A 16,666-nucleotide genomic window follows, 5' to 3' on the forward strand; every position below is an offset into this window, starting at 1 on the left:
ACCCATGGTGCACAATTTTAAATGATCATTATTTCCTTTGCTTTCTTTAGATTTTCTTTCCTTTGGTTTCTTGTTTCTATTGGTCATCTTTCTTTAGATTTTAGAGGTCTTTGTGCTACTACTCTTAGTGTTTTCTGACTTTCTTGTAATATTTTTTTGTCTTATCCTTTTCTTTTCCATCTCTCATTCTCTTCGTGTTTATCTTCTTCCCCTCCTTTTCCACAACCCTTTTTTACATGGAAGATACAAAGATAACTAATAATTCATAATATTCATTTTCCTTTGTAAATACATAGATGCTCACATCACTAACATTGCACCATAAAGGTGTATGTTATTAAGGCAAGAGCATGTCAAAGCCCATATATACCCTCATCACTAACAATCCATTCCCTATGTCCATGTTATTGATTTAAGAGAATTCAATTATATTACAAGACCGTTTTGAAATCTTAAATTAACCTTCTAAAATTTAATTGAACTACTTCAGATTAATTATGGTTCTTATATCTAATTGTCTTTAGTGACCATCAAAATTTATTTAATCATGAATTTAGCACAGATTTATTTGACTTTAAAATTTCTTATTGTTTACCTGAAAGACAACTTACATAAAGGAACACTTTTCTTTTTAGACTATTTAATAAAATATATTTCTATTCAAAATTTGTGTTTATTTTGAATATAAAACTATTTTATGGTAGCAAGTTAATTTAAATTCCAAGAAAAAAGTATTCAATTACCTCAACCAACAAAAGGTAAAATCTTTCCCTCGATCAAGTTATTATTTGAAATCAACATCAAATGGTGTCATGTAAACTTTATTAATTTAATAAATCAAAAACTCAATACCTTCTCATGATGAGGGCTTCATTTCATTTGTACAATTGTTAGTCATCCATCAAGATTTTATTTTCTCTATGATGTACCGCACTTGAATGACAAAATGTCATACAAAGTTTAAGGCCCAGTACAAATCTTAAAAACCTCTTCTTTTCTTTTCTTTTTTTTGCAAAGAGAGGACCTCTCAAACCTAAGTCAAGGAAATCTATATCGTATGGTGCATGTTTGTAAGAAGCATCTTCAAATTTAAATGGCAAGTTTTTCCAACCTAGTGTCTAAGTGATCCAAATATTCATCCGTATTCTGAATATCTTTTACAAACCAAATTGGGAATAACAAACATCAAAAAGCATGATAGTTCCTGCTATATGCAATGCCATTCATAGGCTATACAATATATATGATCCAGACTCATTTCTAGATTTCTTATATTTCATCAAAAAGGGTAATCTTGAAAGTTCTTCATTACATTGTATTGATCCTTCAAAAAATACTTTTCGTGAAGCGCAAAGTTTTCTACAGCACTCCTTGAAACAAAAACAATGAAGTAAAAAGATAATGGTGTGGAGCTTCAGGAAGAAATCCAGGCGATACTTGGCCTGAATATTGACTACCCCAAACATGAGATCCGAACCATAGATGACTTCAATATAACGATAGATCCAAGGATGGGCCTCCAGCTGTGCATCCTTTTCATTTCATTGATTGGTGCAAAAGCAAGAGTACAAAGTCCATAGTATAAAACTCAAGGATGAGATCCAAATGTGACGGTTAGCCTGAATATTGACTACTTCCCCAAAAATGAGATCCAAATCATATATGACTTGACTATAATTATCGATCAAAGGATGGGCATCCCGAATTGCATCCCTTTCACAACACTGATTGATGCAAAAACAACGAAGTAAAAAGCTGATAGTATAGGACTCAAGGTTGAAATCCAAATGATGATTAGCCTGCCTATCGGCTACCCCCCAAACAGGAGATCCGGACCATATATGACTTGACAATAATCAAAGATCCAGGGATGGGCCTCCAGAGGTGCATCCTTTTCACAACGCTGCTTTGTGCAAAGACAAGAAAGTACACAGTTAACTGTATTGAGCTTAAGAATGAAATCCAAATGATAGTTAGCCTGGATATTGACTACCTACCCAAACATGAGATCCAACCAAAGATGATTTGAATATAAGCATAGATCCAATGACAGACCTCCATGTGTGTATTTGAGGATTGAACCACTTTCATCTTAGTACTGTGAAGGAAAAAATTATCAACTTGAAAAGCAATACAAACAGTAGCAAAAAGCCGCTAAGAACTGAAATATAAAAACATTAAGAAACCTACATTAGTACATAGTTTAGCCATGTTCTCATATCGCATGGATAACAACCCGACTTCACTAAAGCTCAAAAATAAAGCAAACTGAAACCATCTCAAATTCTGAAAAGATAATGCACATTCTGACTTAACATGAACCTTGTTTTTCAATGTTCTAAGCTCAAAAATGAGCCCTGCTTTTCTGTGTTTAAATCCCAGAAATAAAAGGTCAACACGTTCAGAGATCCAATACTTCGATAATTTAACATGAAGCGCATGCAAGCCCAATTTACAATACCTGCATGAGCCTTGAAAAACAGGGATACTCACACCCACAACAGTGTTCTTCAAGTTTTCATTTACTTAAATTTTCCATCAATTACCAAAAGAGACAAAATGCATTAACATGTACAAAATCTATTCCATCACGCACTGCAATGTGTAAAGGAATAGCATGCCAAAAACTCAAATGTTAGGAACCCAACAATCCCTTTCATCAATCTCCATAATCTGAAATGGCTGTCCTTGCTACCCTTCATATTGATTTTCTTCTGCATCATCCTCATCATCTTCTTCTGCAATTCTTGTCAACTCTTCTTGGATTAGAGATTTCATGTGAGCTTTCCTCTCCCTAAAATCCTGGTTAAAGCGCTCTCCTGCAAATCATGACAACAATTTCAACCTTTGTTCACGAATCTCCCAGACTAAAATGACAGAGGGCAATGAAAACATGATGTTAAACATACCCAAACGGTTGACAATATCAGAGAGAGTTGCCTGCACAAGAAATGCCCTGATTAATATACATATTAGGAACTTACACAATGCTACCTTTACCTAATATAGATGCTTGTGCCATAAGAAAACCTGTAATAACTTTAAAAGCGAGGGACAGAAAAAATCAGGGAGCCTTCCAACTTGCTTCTAAACTTACAGTTTCAAAATCCACTTCATTAAGAAACTCTCTAATTGCAGAACAGAGCTCTTCGTCAGTAGGATATGACAGGCTTGCTTTCCCCCTAGAACTCCAATTTCCTTCTACAAGAAGTTTCATCAACAGAAGAGTTCCCTGAGATCAGAATCTTAGAACATTTGTTGTGGTCATTTTTCAAGAAGAGACATTATCTCTCCATTTGGTTTGTATACATAGAGAGGTATACTTTGAATGCATCATAGGAGTAAACAGCTGAAGTATTTTAAGAAAAAACAAAACAAAATTAACCCTCCTGACAACAAGAGATTTTACCTGCCATTTCAGCTGTCTGCTTCTTACGTTGCCTCTTTCCACGACCAACCTCAGATTCAATTGGTGCATTCAATTTTGTCCCACTTGTTTTTATATCTACAGGAGTGTCGAGGCTAACTGAAACATCATTCTCCGTATCAATAAAATCACTGCCCTGGTGCTTTGCAATACGTTTAGAAGGGTTTTTCAAAGATTTCCTGCCAAGGATTCTATCTGAAGCCTCTTCCGTGACTATAGCCTCCCCACTATTACCAATCTTGCCTTGTTTATCAGTATGCTTTAATGTGCCCCTTGGACCTTTCCTACGTGTTACTTTATCCTCAGTTTCACCTTTATGCTTCTCTGTATGCACTTCAGTTTTGATTTTCTTGGATTTTTTGGAAGTAGAATTTGGAGAACTCATCACAGTTTTCTCAGGAATTTGTTTACCAGTTGTTTCATCTTCTCCTTTCATATTCTCTTCATTTAGTACTCTCTTTGATACTTTCTTTGATGATCCCTTTGAACTTTTTCTTTTGGAAATATGACTTGCATCATCTTTCTTTCCTTCTGCAGTATCCTCATTAGTAATTCCTTTCTGTGGCTCCTTACCAACCTCATCTTCCTCTGTGCGTGCATTTCTTTTCTCAGCTTCTTCCTCATTTTTATCAACTTCCTTGTTCATTCCCTCCACTTCAACAAATTCACTATCATTTTTCTGCCTCTGAAAAAAAAATGTTATAAAATTTTAAAATAAAAGAACGCAGCCAGATAAATTCCTCCCATATAATTAGAAGTTCAAAAAGCCAGATGTCTTGAGAATCAAACTTAACAGACACAAAATGTTACTGAGAACATGCTTCAATAATTATTATAAGTTTAATGACAATAACCGAGATAAGTCATCACAGTATATCTTCAAGAAAAACAAACCCCAAAATCATAAAAGGAACACACACAGACCTCACAGATTCTTCCCCTATAACTGGGAGAAGAGAGAGAGAACACAGCCCACCTCAAAAATCTAATTGCTTTGTTTTTTGGCCGTGTGTGTGTTCATTTTGGTGCTTGTATCACCTTCCATCAAATACAGCAGTAGAGTGTTTCGTATTTTGCATGAATTTAATACTTCGTGTTCTATTCTCCACTTAGTCCATATGTTGTGTGTTTCCCCTCTGTTTATCACTAGATATTTGTCCATTGATGTGCGTCTATTTTGCAAGAGGGCATCTATCTTTGGTAGCAAAGATGGCATGCACTAGCAGTATTAGGTTCATCCATTAAGACAATTGATTTATTTATGGGCTTACTGTGAAACTATAAGGCTGTCTTTATGTATGGTGTAATCCAGTGTTAACAAGCAGGGAGATGTGCAGACAGTTGTAACTGCCGATTTTCCTATTGGTCAGTCAGTACATAGAGATATGCAGAGGATGTGAAGAGAGCCATTCTTCACAAGTCTTGCAGCCCCTGTAAAGCCCACCCAATATCCTCTGTAAATACTTGCTATAATATGCATATTTCACAAAGTTTGCTGCAATTTGGATCTCATGTGCCTGCAAATACATAATACCCATGTGCATTTATATTCTTCTATTTTAGTTTGATGACATTTTGAACCTTGTAACTTGATCAACTGTTGAAGATCATTGTCTGTGTGTATGAACAATTCACGTAAAACCAAGGAGAAACATCTGGCACCATCACTGAGTCAGAATTCACACAATTCAGTGGTATACAACCGTGTGTGCACGCAAGGGGGAGAGAACGGAACAGAATAGAATAGAATTTTATTCAAACTTCCACGAGGCCAAGCAGACTATGAGACAAAATAACCTATATTTAATAGTAGCATTTCATTAAAAAATTCTAAGAAAACCAAATTATAAGAATAAGGAGAAATAGAAAACACGACATACCACAGGTGGTATCAATGAAGCTGTTGCATTATTTATTTGAGCGTTTTGAGGAGGGTCACCTAATCAGGTTGTGTTGGCTTGCAACATCATATCTTTGACGAGCTTCATCCTCGATACGATATTTGACGTGTCCTCCACCTATAATTCCTGAAATACCACATCCTGGTCTCTTCCAATACCACTTCAACCCTGATATGACTATATGCTAGTTTTGGGAGAATAAACCAAGATCTGCAAGCCTTGCCAAATCTTGCCAAGCTGATGGCACAATAAACAGAACTTAGAGAAAAACCACAAATAACTCACAAATTTATTTATTAATAAGGCTTGGGACCTTTCTTGCCTGCCACCAACATTTGCATTACATCCCTATTTATTCTTGAGGAAGGAAAGATCTTGATATTCCAAGAGATAATTCCTCTTCTATAAACTAGGAGGAAGTTTACAGGAATCTTCTCAAACTTAGGAGCCCATCTAAATACATTCTAAATAATACAAACAATTGCCATTACATATTTTTCTGGAATTTTAAGTAATCTAGAATTTCTCGAAATTTATTACAATAGGGAAAAATTAAATACATATATTTTTTAATAATGGCAAGATGCTCCTGCATCAGACTCCCAGGGAGGAAAACATACATTCATGAACTTTGTTTTGGGAGCTCTTCAATACTGGTAACATATTTGGAAACTTTTCCCGCTGTCATCCAAATCTTCGACTGCTTGATTTTTCCACTTGATCAAAAATTGAAACTAGTTCCCGGTCCTTTTAGCCATCCTCTTGTCTAATATTGAATCAATTTGCTATATTGGTGCTGGAGGTAGCTGCTTATCCCATTCAATAGTTTGAATTTCATCACTAACAAGTGCATCTGCTTAAATATTTGTTATAAAAATCTCAAACATTAAACATTATAGAAATTCCAACATCTTTCAGCAATTCTATTTCATAAGCATTTGAGGAAATTTCCTCGCGACTTTGCATGGTCTAATCTTCTTAAGTTCCAATTTATTATACTCCCTCTTAGGAAATCTCTCTTTCCAAAGATGTGCCATAACCAAATTCCCTACTTCAAAATCCAGTTGTCTTCTCTTTGATTCTGCTCTCTATTTGTACCTGCTACTGCTTTCCTGTAATTGCTGCTTCACCCTGTCCTGTAATTCCTGCATAATAACTACAGTTCTTCACCATAAACCCTTCTTAATTCTTGTTTACCAAGATTTCTTAGCTCATAAATTCCCCTTGGGTGCATTACATACAAAATTTCAAATGGAATTAATCATGTGCCTCTGTGAGGTGAGTCATTATATGCAAAACTCCGCCTAAGCAAGTACTTGATCCTATTGCTTGGGATGTTCACTTACCAAACTTCTCAAGATATTTCCTATACTCCTATTTACCACCTCTATTTTGCCTCAATCTGAGGATTGTATGCTGAACTAAAGTTGAGGTTGGTTCCTAACTTTCTCCACAGTCTTCCAAAAATGGCCCACAAATTTGATATCTCTATCAGAAACAATACTTCTTGGCAATCGATGCAATCTAACTACTTATTTGAAAAAAAAAATTGCAAAGTTTGCATCACTCGTTTTTCTGTAAGCTATAAAGTGTGCCATAATTTAAAATCTAACAACAACACAGATTCAGTCATTACCTTTCTGAGTTTTTGGCGATACCAGCAAAAATTCCATGCTTATGGAGTCCCATGGTCTATTAGGAATTGGCAAGGGCTGATATAATCCAACATTTTGATTCATTCCTTTTGCATATTGACATACTTTGAATCTCTCAACAAATCTCTTCACGTCATCTTGCACACCTAGCCAAAAATAGAATGGATGTAGGTGTGAAAAAGACTTATCTTGTCCAAAATGCCCTGTTAATTCTCCATTGTGCTTTTATTTTAACAAATTTTCTTTCATTGAACATTTTGGAATTCATTAACGATTGCCTTTGAATAACAGTCCTCGTATCGTATAATCTAGCCATAGGGTTTTGTCTCTTCTTACTGGGTTTTAAGAAGCTGCATAGGCTTCTTTGAAGTATGGATCATCTTTATACGTGTCATTCAACTCATCAAACCCTAAAACATTCAATTGAAATTCATGCAGGACTAGATTAACTCTACTCAATGTATCTTCTACGTTATTTGACTTCCCACTTTAATGTTTGATAACAAAGTTTTGCAAAAACATAATCCATTTAACATGCCTCTAATTCAATTTTTTCTGGATGTTGATAAATGCAAAGCATGATTTTCAGTATAAAGAATAAATTCTTTAGGCATAAGGTAGTGTCTCCATTTCTTTAGTGCTTGAATAATAGCGTAAAACTCCTTATCATATGAAGAATATTTCTGTTTGGCTTCATTGAGTTTTTTGTTAAAATAAGCACTTGGCTTCCCTTCCTGGCTCAAAACAGCACCGATTGCTGTTCCATTGGCATCAATTTCAGCTTGAAAGAGCTTGTTAAAATCTGGCAATGCTAAAATAGGTTGTTCTGTGATTTTTTTTCTTTAATAACTCGAAACTCTAATTACCTGCCTTCTGTCCAATAAAATGGTTGTTTACTTTCTCTAATAGTCTCCACAATTGGAGCACAAATACACAGAAATTTCTGATAAATTTTCTATAAAAACTTGCCAAACCATGGAAGCTTCTCACCTCGGAAACACTACTTGGAGTAGACCAATTGACTATGGCCTTGATCTTCTCCTAATCCATCTTTAAGCCATCCTTCAAAACCACAAAACCCAAGTACAATAATTATGTCTTCATGAAACTCCATTTCTTCAAAATAATTACTAATTTCTCTTGCTGCAAATTTTCTCAAAACCATCCTAAGGTGCCTCGGATGTTCTTCTTTTGACTGATTGTAAATTAAGATATCATCCAGGTAAACAATAACAAATTTACCTATGAACTCTTTCAAGACTTCATTCATCAACCTCATAAAAATACTAGAAGCATTTTCAGTCCAAAAGGCATCACTAGCCATTCATACAGTCCATTATTTTTGAAGGTCGTTATCCATTCGTCTCCTTCTCTAACTCGGATTTGATGATACCTGATTTTCAAGTCTATTTTGGAGAAGTATTCAGCACCACTTGAACAATCTGGTAGCTCATCAATGCGAGGCAATGGGAATCTATACCTGATTGTAATTTGGTTATAGCCATGGAGTCGGTGCACATCCTCCTTCCACCATCCTTCTTTGGAGTTAATACTACGGGAACAACACATGGACTTAAGCTTTCTCGAATGAGACCTGTATCTAGGAACTCTTGCACTTGTTTTTAATCTCCTCATTTTCCGTTGGAGTCATCTTATAAGTTGCTTTATCTGGAAGGCTAGTACCTGGAAACAAGTCTATTTGATGACTAATACTCCTTATAGAAGGAAATTTATCCAGCAAATCATTAATTACAATATTGAGAAACTCATCAACATACTTTTAACTTCTTCAAGAAAATTATTCAAATTTGTACTCGTAAGGATTACCTTAGGCTTACAAATCAGAGCAAAGTTCACCTCTTCATGTTTGATTTCTTGCAAAAACTCCTCTCTACTAAGTTGCAGCACTTTACGATTCTTTTCTTCCGGTACATTTACATCTTTCAAGGGCAAGGGTGTATGCTTTTCTCCATTTTTTTCAAAAGTGTAGGTGTTGCTCCTTCCATCATGTATGGCCTTTCTGTCATATTGCTAGGGTCTTCCTAACAAAACATGACATACATCCATGGGCATAACATCACAAAGTACCTTATCTTTGTAGTAACCAATTTGAAACTCCACCTCAAATTGTTCATTGACCAATATCTAATGTCCCTTCTGTAGCCATGATACTCTGTAGTGAGTAGGATGTCTGGTTTTCTCTAGACTAGTTTCTCCACCATTTACATATGTTAAATTTTCATATTGTTCTATGTTGTATCAATTACTTTAGCCCAATTCAATACTTCAATTAACAATCTTTCCAATAACAATTAGTCTTTCCAATCATCAACAGTAATTGAAGATAGAACAATAAATGCAATGAAAAATGAGACAATCAACACATCAACAAGAGACACCAAGTTTGGGCAAAGACCAAAGAAAAACCCACTATGGGGAAAACCCTTTGAAATTCTTCTTCTGTTAGATTGTCAATAGAAGAAGAACACAATCAACACATCAACAAGAGACACCAAGTTTGGGCAAAGACCAAGGAAAAACCCACTATGGGTAAACCCCTTTGAAATTCTTCTTCTACTAGATTGTCAATACAATATCATCTAGCAAAACAACCCAATTACATTCAAGAATCAGAAATATATTTCCAGTATCAGAATATATCAGAAACAACTTTTCCTGTCTGTGGTCAACTTTGGTCAATGGTCAAATCTCAATCAAACTTCCCGATCGCATGGAGGAAAAGCTATGCGAGTGACTAAAGGCTTCCAGTCACTCCCTTGAGCCTGCAAGCCAATGATTGCGGTCAAATTTTCCCTATGGCGAGCCAGCGACTGTAACCCAGAAACCCTAAAACAGATGCGAGCCTCGGACCCTGTAATTTCGAACCTTTGCAAACTTCTTTTGTCATCCCAGCCTCAGACCTATGTGAACAAATCAAAGAAGAAGAGAAGAAGATGCTTGGTGATGTCCAAATGAACTTGAAGTCACTTGTATTTATAGGCTTCCAAGGGTGACCAATTTACCATTAGGGTTGACCTGTCCAAGTGTGCATATGTGGGCCTTTTTTCATAAGCACACTTTCCCTTATCCAAATTTGATGATCTTTAGATTGATTTTGGTCCTCTCGAAAAGAGGAATTCAATGCAATAATCATCTCCATTAAGTGACTTGTCCAAAGTGGAATTTGACCCTAGTTGCATAATTTAACATTCCCTCTCAACTAGGGAGAATTCCACCTATTAACATCTGACCATCGATCAACATGTCATCATATCATGTCCCATCTCTACTCAACTCTATCTGCTAAAACATTCTTGAATCTAAAGAAGAAGAATCATCGAGGAGCTAAATCTACCACCCTCTACATCGTCAGAGAGCATATCTCAATCCAAAACCACATTAGGGAGTACATCTCAACCCGAAATCTCATGGGGGAGCTAAATATCTCCGACCCCATATCGAGCAATAGGTGATATAGGGGAGCACATATCAACCCATCCTATTGCCTACCAATCTTCCCAACAATGACTCTAAAGATTCATGTGGTAGAAAACGTGCATCATAATCCAAGCTTGGGCTAGATACCCGACTTACGAAAAGGTAAGGATCACATGCCCCAAGCCTCCTCAACCAGTTGGCCAAATGAGGAGGGACAATCCCAACAAGCTCGGCTTGTGGGTATGATGCCAACTAGGGTATACTCTGCAAAGACCAAGATAGGGGAGCAACATCTCCAACCCTATGGGTAACAGATAGGGGTGATAACCTATTGTCCAAGGATCCCTCAACCCCAAAAGCCCTCTATCTCAATTCCACACACTGGGAACTCGAACAAGGGGGAAGAGTTGGCTTATTGTCCTCGATCAGCGATGCCCCTTATCAGGAGGGGTCACATCCATCAATCCAAGCTGCTCTCTGAAGACCAAGAACTTCCCTTTCGACAAAGCCTTGGTGAGAATATCTGCAATCTGCTCATCTGTCGATATGTGATGGAGTCTAATGGCTCCTCTCTGCACCATGTCTCGAATGAAGTGATATCGGATCTCTATGTGCTTGGACTTGTCATGAAATACAGGATTCTCTGCCAAACAGATCCCACTCTTATTGTCACAATATATCACTGTAGTGTCTAGGACTTGCTCAAATAGCTCTCCAAAGAGCTTCCTCAACCAAACTACTTCACAGCTAGCCATGCTAGCGGAAATATACTCTGCCTCAGCGGTACTCAATGTTACGGACTTTTGCATCCTGCTCATCCAAGATATCATGGTAGATCCAAGGCTAGAACAACATCCAGATGTACTCTTTCTGTCGACAATGTTTCCTACCCAGTCAGCATCGGTGTATCCATGAAGTCAAACATCTCCGGTAGAATATCTTATAGACCAAGTGTGATTTTTTGAAGAATGTAGCTAGGTTCGGTCTTTATAATTGTATTTGAAGTCAAAAATGTAATATATTTGTCAAAAGAAAGTAAAAAGAATGTTATTATTAAATTGAATTGACTTGTTAAAGCATGGGTTTCATGCTTGGGTCAATTGTCATAGGTCAAGCCTCCATTGTAGGCTTTAGGATTGTTTACTTGAACCAAAAGTCAAATTTTGTTTGGTCAAAGACTCCTCCATCAAAGTCTCCTTGCTATCAAATAAATCCTCATCAAGTCAGCCTCCTCAAAGTCTCCTTCAAGTCGGCCTCAAAGGAATTATCATCAAATGAACTCATGTCGGCATAAAACAGAGACACATCTCTTCATGAATTCATGTCGGCTCATTTATGATGGACACACAGTTCAGAGCTCGAATTTCAGAGAGGAATTTCGGTGATCTCAAAGAGACAGGATTTTAGTGAAGGCATAGTATAGTGATGGGATGACTTCGTTGTAGATTGTAGAGATGATTTTGGTGCAAGGTCTAGACGCAGTGACAAGGTTTCAATGTTGCCACAGTAACCACAGTTCGGAGCTACCACAGTGAGAAGGGTTTGAAGGTCTCAGAGTTTCAGTGTCATTACAATTTGATGCTACCACAGTAAGAAGGGTTTGGTGCCTCACAGTTTTGGTGCCATTATAGTTTTGTGTTACCACAATGAGAAGGTCTCTATACTACCACAAAGAAAAATATCACAGTGCAACTACAGTGATAAGGTCTCGTTATAATTACCGCGATAAGATCTTGGTGTTATTACAGTGATGAGGTCTCGTTGCATCACAATGACAAGAATTCAATGCTAACACAGTGACATGAATTTTGGAATGCAAACATAGTGAGAGGAAGAACAAACAAGGATGACTTGATGGAGGTAGCCTCGAGTCTAAGATGTAAGGGTCTTGGTCATCTCATCTTGAATCTACTGAAGGAAGGATTTTGACTCGGTTTTCCACTAGAATGGGGTTTTTGTGTTCTCTTCTATTTGTTGATTGGCATTAGTCTTGATGATAATGAAAAGATAAACTGAATGAAAGAATAGTACTAATAAACCATCACAAGATAATGTCATCATAAGAGAAATCATTTCACTGCCACACTTTGGATTTCTCAACATGATTGTCCCATGCAAATATCTCAAAATGTGTTTGGCAGCGATCCAATGTGCATGGAGAGGCTCAGTCATGAATTCACTCAATGTATTCATTGCATAGCATATGTCTAGACAGGTGTTCACTAGGAACATTAAAGCCCCAATCAACTGTCTATACTCGGATGGATTCACCAAATCAAGTCCTACAGCTTCTCCACATAACTTCTTTAAGTTCATTAGCATCGGAGTGGGTAGTGACTTGCATTTTGTCATTCCAAATCTTTCCAACAACTTCACAACATATTTCCTTATGAAAGAAAAATCTCACTAGGCCTTTGCCACACCTCAAGGCCTAGAAAGTAATGCATGAGTCCAAGGTCCTTCATCTCGAATTTAGAGGCTAGCTCCCTCTTACACTTGATCATCAGAGGCTCACTACCTGTCAAGAATAGATCGTCAACATATAAAACCAAAATCAACGACATACCTTGGACTACCTTGAAGTGGAGGTTGGGATTAGCGTTGCTTCTTGTGAATCCCAGCTTCACCAAATAACTATCTACGTCAGCGTACCATGCTCTGGGGGCTTGCTTCAAACCATACAATGCCTTTTTAAACCTACAAACATGTGTCCTTCGATCCTCTACTTCAAATCCCTGTGGCTGCTCAATGTACACTTCTTCTTGTAACATGCCATGGAGAAATGCAGTCTTCACGTCCATCTGATGAAGGGTCCATCCTTAACTTGCGAAAAGGTCAACTATCGAAATAATGGTTGTATATCGAGCCACAGGTGCAAATATATCATCATAATCTTCTCCCTCTTTTTGGGAGAAACCTCGCGCCACGAACCTTGCTTTATATTTCTCAATGCTATCATCAACTCCATGCTTGATTATCTTAAATAACTACTTTCAATTCACCATGAATTTCCCCTTTGGTCTTGGGACAACATCCCATACGTCATTCTTCATGATCAATTCATATTCTTCGACTATAGCATCTTTCCAGACTTATTCTTTTATGACTTCTTCAAAGGTGGGAGGTTTGGCTTGAATCATAGTGCTCATGGTTGCAACATATCCCTGGTACCTGCAAGACTTTTTGCTTTCTCTCAATGATCTTTGAATGGGAACACGTCTCTCGTCATCATGTAGTGTGTCTCGAAGCCAAAGTAGCATCTTCCTGGCAGGAGGATCACATGGAGGAGATCTAAGGGATCCATGGGCTCTATGGGATCATCAATAATATCTATCTCGGATTCGAGCATAGAAGGACCATCTAAAATATCCATATCATCATTCTTCTCAAGAGAAGGAGGCCGAGGAAGGTCCCTTGCTTTTCCAAGGGCGGCATCTTCATCGAATGTAACATCCCTGCTAATTTCAACCTTCCTTTGACTAGGAATATATATTCTAAATGCGTTAGAATTTTCACAACATCCAATGTACCTTTTCTTCCCATGGCCTCCAACTTGTTTCTTTTTTCCTTCGGCACATGACAGTATATGGGGCAGCCAAAGATATGGAGATTACCAACATTGGGCTTGACACCTGTGAATATTTCTTCGGGGTTCTTATTGTCTAATGCTTGATGAGGCACCTTGCTTTGAAAATATACAACAACATTTGTTGCTTCTCCCCAAAGGAACTGTTATCACATTGTTTATCCTGAAATTTTTCAAAAGCGTTGACAACGGGAATGTCAGCGCGAATTTGTAATAAACAGGGTTAAAGCGCTGACAACGGAAGTGTCAACACCTTTTTGTAAAAATGGTCAGTGAAAACTCTGTTTTTCCCTGTACAACACAGTGATTTCAGGCACGCTTTCCAAACAAATGAGAATGAATTTTTCAAAACTAAAAGAGGTTTTTGTCCATAATGGATCCATTTAAAAAACCTCTCTCGCTTTTCTAACAACTATCACGTTTTTGGACTTTTGAAAGAATGATTGGACACTATTTATTAGGAATTCGTAAGGAAAAATCTCATGGACAGTTGTTGACTTGGATGCCACCTCATCAAATTTGAATTGGTGATCCTTATCTCCAGCCATGACTCCAGCAACAACATGATCTTTAGATGCAGATAGGCTTGGAAAGATGTTTATGTGTATGTATTTGAGAGATACGCTTTATCTCTTTTATTTTTAGCAATTTGTAATTAAGAATATGCTAGAAACTTGTTTTAGTTTGTAGTATTTTCTATAAAGACAAGTTCTGTAAAATGAAACAGGGTTGGAATTTTTGGCAAAACCTTTGGTACAGTGTATACATTTGGATATCAATATAAATTATTGTGTTCAACGTTATTTGCTCAGATTTACAAAGATTCTTGTGTAATGGGTTTCTTGTCTATCTTCTAGTGTTTGTCATATCTTAGGTTTCATAATCTTATCCATATGTCTTCTACATTTTGGAAATCAAGTTATTAAAACTGAACTCTGTTTATCAGCTCAAATTTACCATTGCCAAAGTGTTATATGTTTTTCAACTTGAATATCTTTTACAAAATTCATTAGTTGCTCTGTTATTTGATATTCATTTCTAGTTGCTTCTGTCATACTGAATGAGAAAATTGTCTAAGAGATTTGTTGCTACCTTGCCTTTGTATTTTGTTCATATAGCTTGTAAGCAATAACTTGTTGTCAAGCAGACTCCACGCCCAATGGTTTTTCCTACTCTTTCTAGACCAATTTTGTTTAAATCCAATCATATCTAATAGATGTGTTGAATACATAACCAATCATTTTCACTGAGTTATAGAATGGATCCCCCTTCAAATTGAAAGGGCTAGCTTTCAGTTCAAAAGGTTAGTTAAATGTTGCCTTAGAGTTTTTCCCACCGCCAGGATTTTCTCTAAGTGATAACAAGAACTTCAGAAACTTTTGATCATGAAGCATGGCATGGGCAGCTTCTAATGGACCTATTCCTTATTTCAGCCACTCCATTTTGTTTGGGAATATAGGGCATAATTTTCTCTTTCTTGATACCCTTCGTCTCGCAAAAATCAATGAACTCCTTTAATATGTACTCTCCACCATTGTCAGACCTGAATATTTTGATTTTCTTCCCTGTTTGATTTTCGATCAAAGCTTTGAACTCCTTGAACAATTTGAAGGCTTCATCCTTGTGCTTTAAATAATGCATCCATGTCTTTCTTGCGAAGTCATCAATGAAGGTGATATAGTAGAGATGGCCACCAATAGAATGCACGGGCATTGGACCACATAAATCGGAATGAATGAGATGGAGGATGTCATTTGTCTTGTTCTCGCTAGAAGGGAATGGTCCCCTTGTCTTCTTTCCACTAGCATAACCTGGACATACTCCTTCATGATGGGCTTAAACCTTGGGAATCCTGAGACCAATTTCTCTAATTTCGGAAAAGCATCATAATGTAGATGGGCCAATCTTCGGTGCCACAGCTCGCTTAGATGATTATCCATGTCTTTCTTGAGAAGTCATCAATGAAGGTGATATAGTAGAGATGGCCACCAATAGAATGCACGGGCATTGGACCACATAAATTGGAATGAATGAGATGGAGGATGTAATTTGTCTTGTTCTCGCTAGAAGGAAATGGTCCCCTTGTCTTCTTTCCACTGGCATAACCTGGACATACTCCTTCATGATGGGCTTAAACCTTGGCAATCCCTGAGACCAATTTCTCTAATTTCGGAAAAGCATCATAATGTAGATGGGCCAATCTTCGGTGCCACAGCTCGCTTAGATGATTAGTTTCATGGACCAATGCTAGAAGTGGTCATCCAGTGACTCTATAGAATCCTTCATATCTTGATCCCAATGTGAATGCATCTCTCATAGGTGATCCAATAGGCCAAGTAAGAAACTTTCCCTTGATGAAGGCAAACTTTGTCCCTTTGTCTTCCAAAGCAGATATTGATACCAAGTTCTTCTTCAATCCCGACACATACATCACATCATGGAGCAAAATAGATTCCCCGGAATTCAAATGAAATTTGACGGACCCAAAACCTTTAATGGGATGAGTGGAGTTGTCTCCAAGAATGATTTTCAAATATGACTCCCTCTCTACCAAATTAGAAAGAAATACCTTATAACCAGAGAAGTGATGAGTGGCCCCACTATCAACCAACCAACTATCCCACGAATCCGGAGGAGATGAACTAGTACGGGCAGAAAT

The 16,666-nt window shown here is 37.2% G+C and overlaps 1 protein-coding gene across 3 annotated transcripts in view; it reads right to left on the reverse strand.

The window, feature by feature from the left end:
• Nucleotides 1–2,155: 2,155 nt before the first annotated feature.
• The window catches only part of LOC149165071 (uncharacterized), an 80,215-nt gene continuing 65,704 nt past the window's right edge, over nucleotides 2,156–16,666 (reverse strand). For 2 of the 3 annotated variants that reach the window (XM_089432233.1, XM_089432232.1), the window contains exons 8-11: nucleotides 3,410–4,112; nucleotides 3,098–3,201; nucleotides 2,910–2,940; nucleotides 2,156–2,819 (exon numbers count right to left, since the gene is read on the reverse strand). In XM_089432233.1, coding sequence (XP_089288359.1) covers nucleotides 2,692–2,819; nucleotides 2,910–2,940; nucleotides 3,098–3,201; nucleotides 3,410–4,112 — 966 coding nt within the window. In that variant the 3' untranslated portion in view covers nucleotides 2,156–2,691. Of the gene's footprint in view, nucleotides 2,820–2,909; nucleotides 2,941–3,097; nucleotides 3,233–3,409; nucleotides 4,113–16,666 lie in introns of those variants that run through there. The other variant, XM_089432234.1, reaches the window with a different exon arrangement.

This window comes from Pinus tabuliformis, chromosome 5_1 (genome assembly GCF_031772625.1).
Source record: "Pinus tabuliformis cultivar Carrire ecotype Pingquan chromosome 5_1, CPIR1, whole genome shotgun sequence".
Lineage (NCBI taxonomy): Eukaryota > Viridiplantae > Streptophyta > Pinopsida > Pinales > Pinaceae > Pinus > Pinus tabuliformis.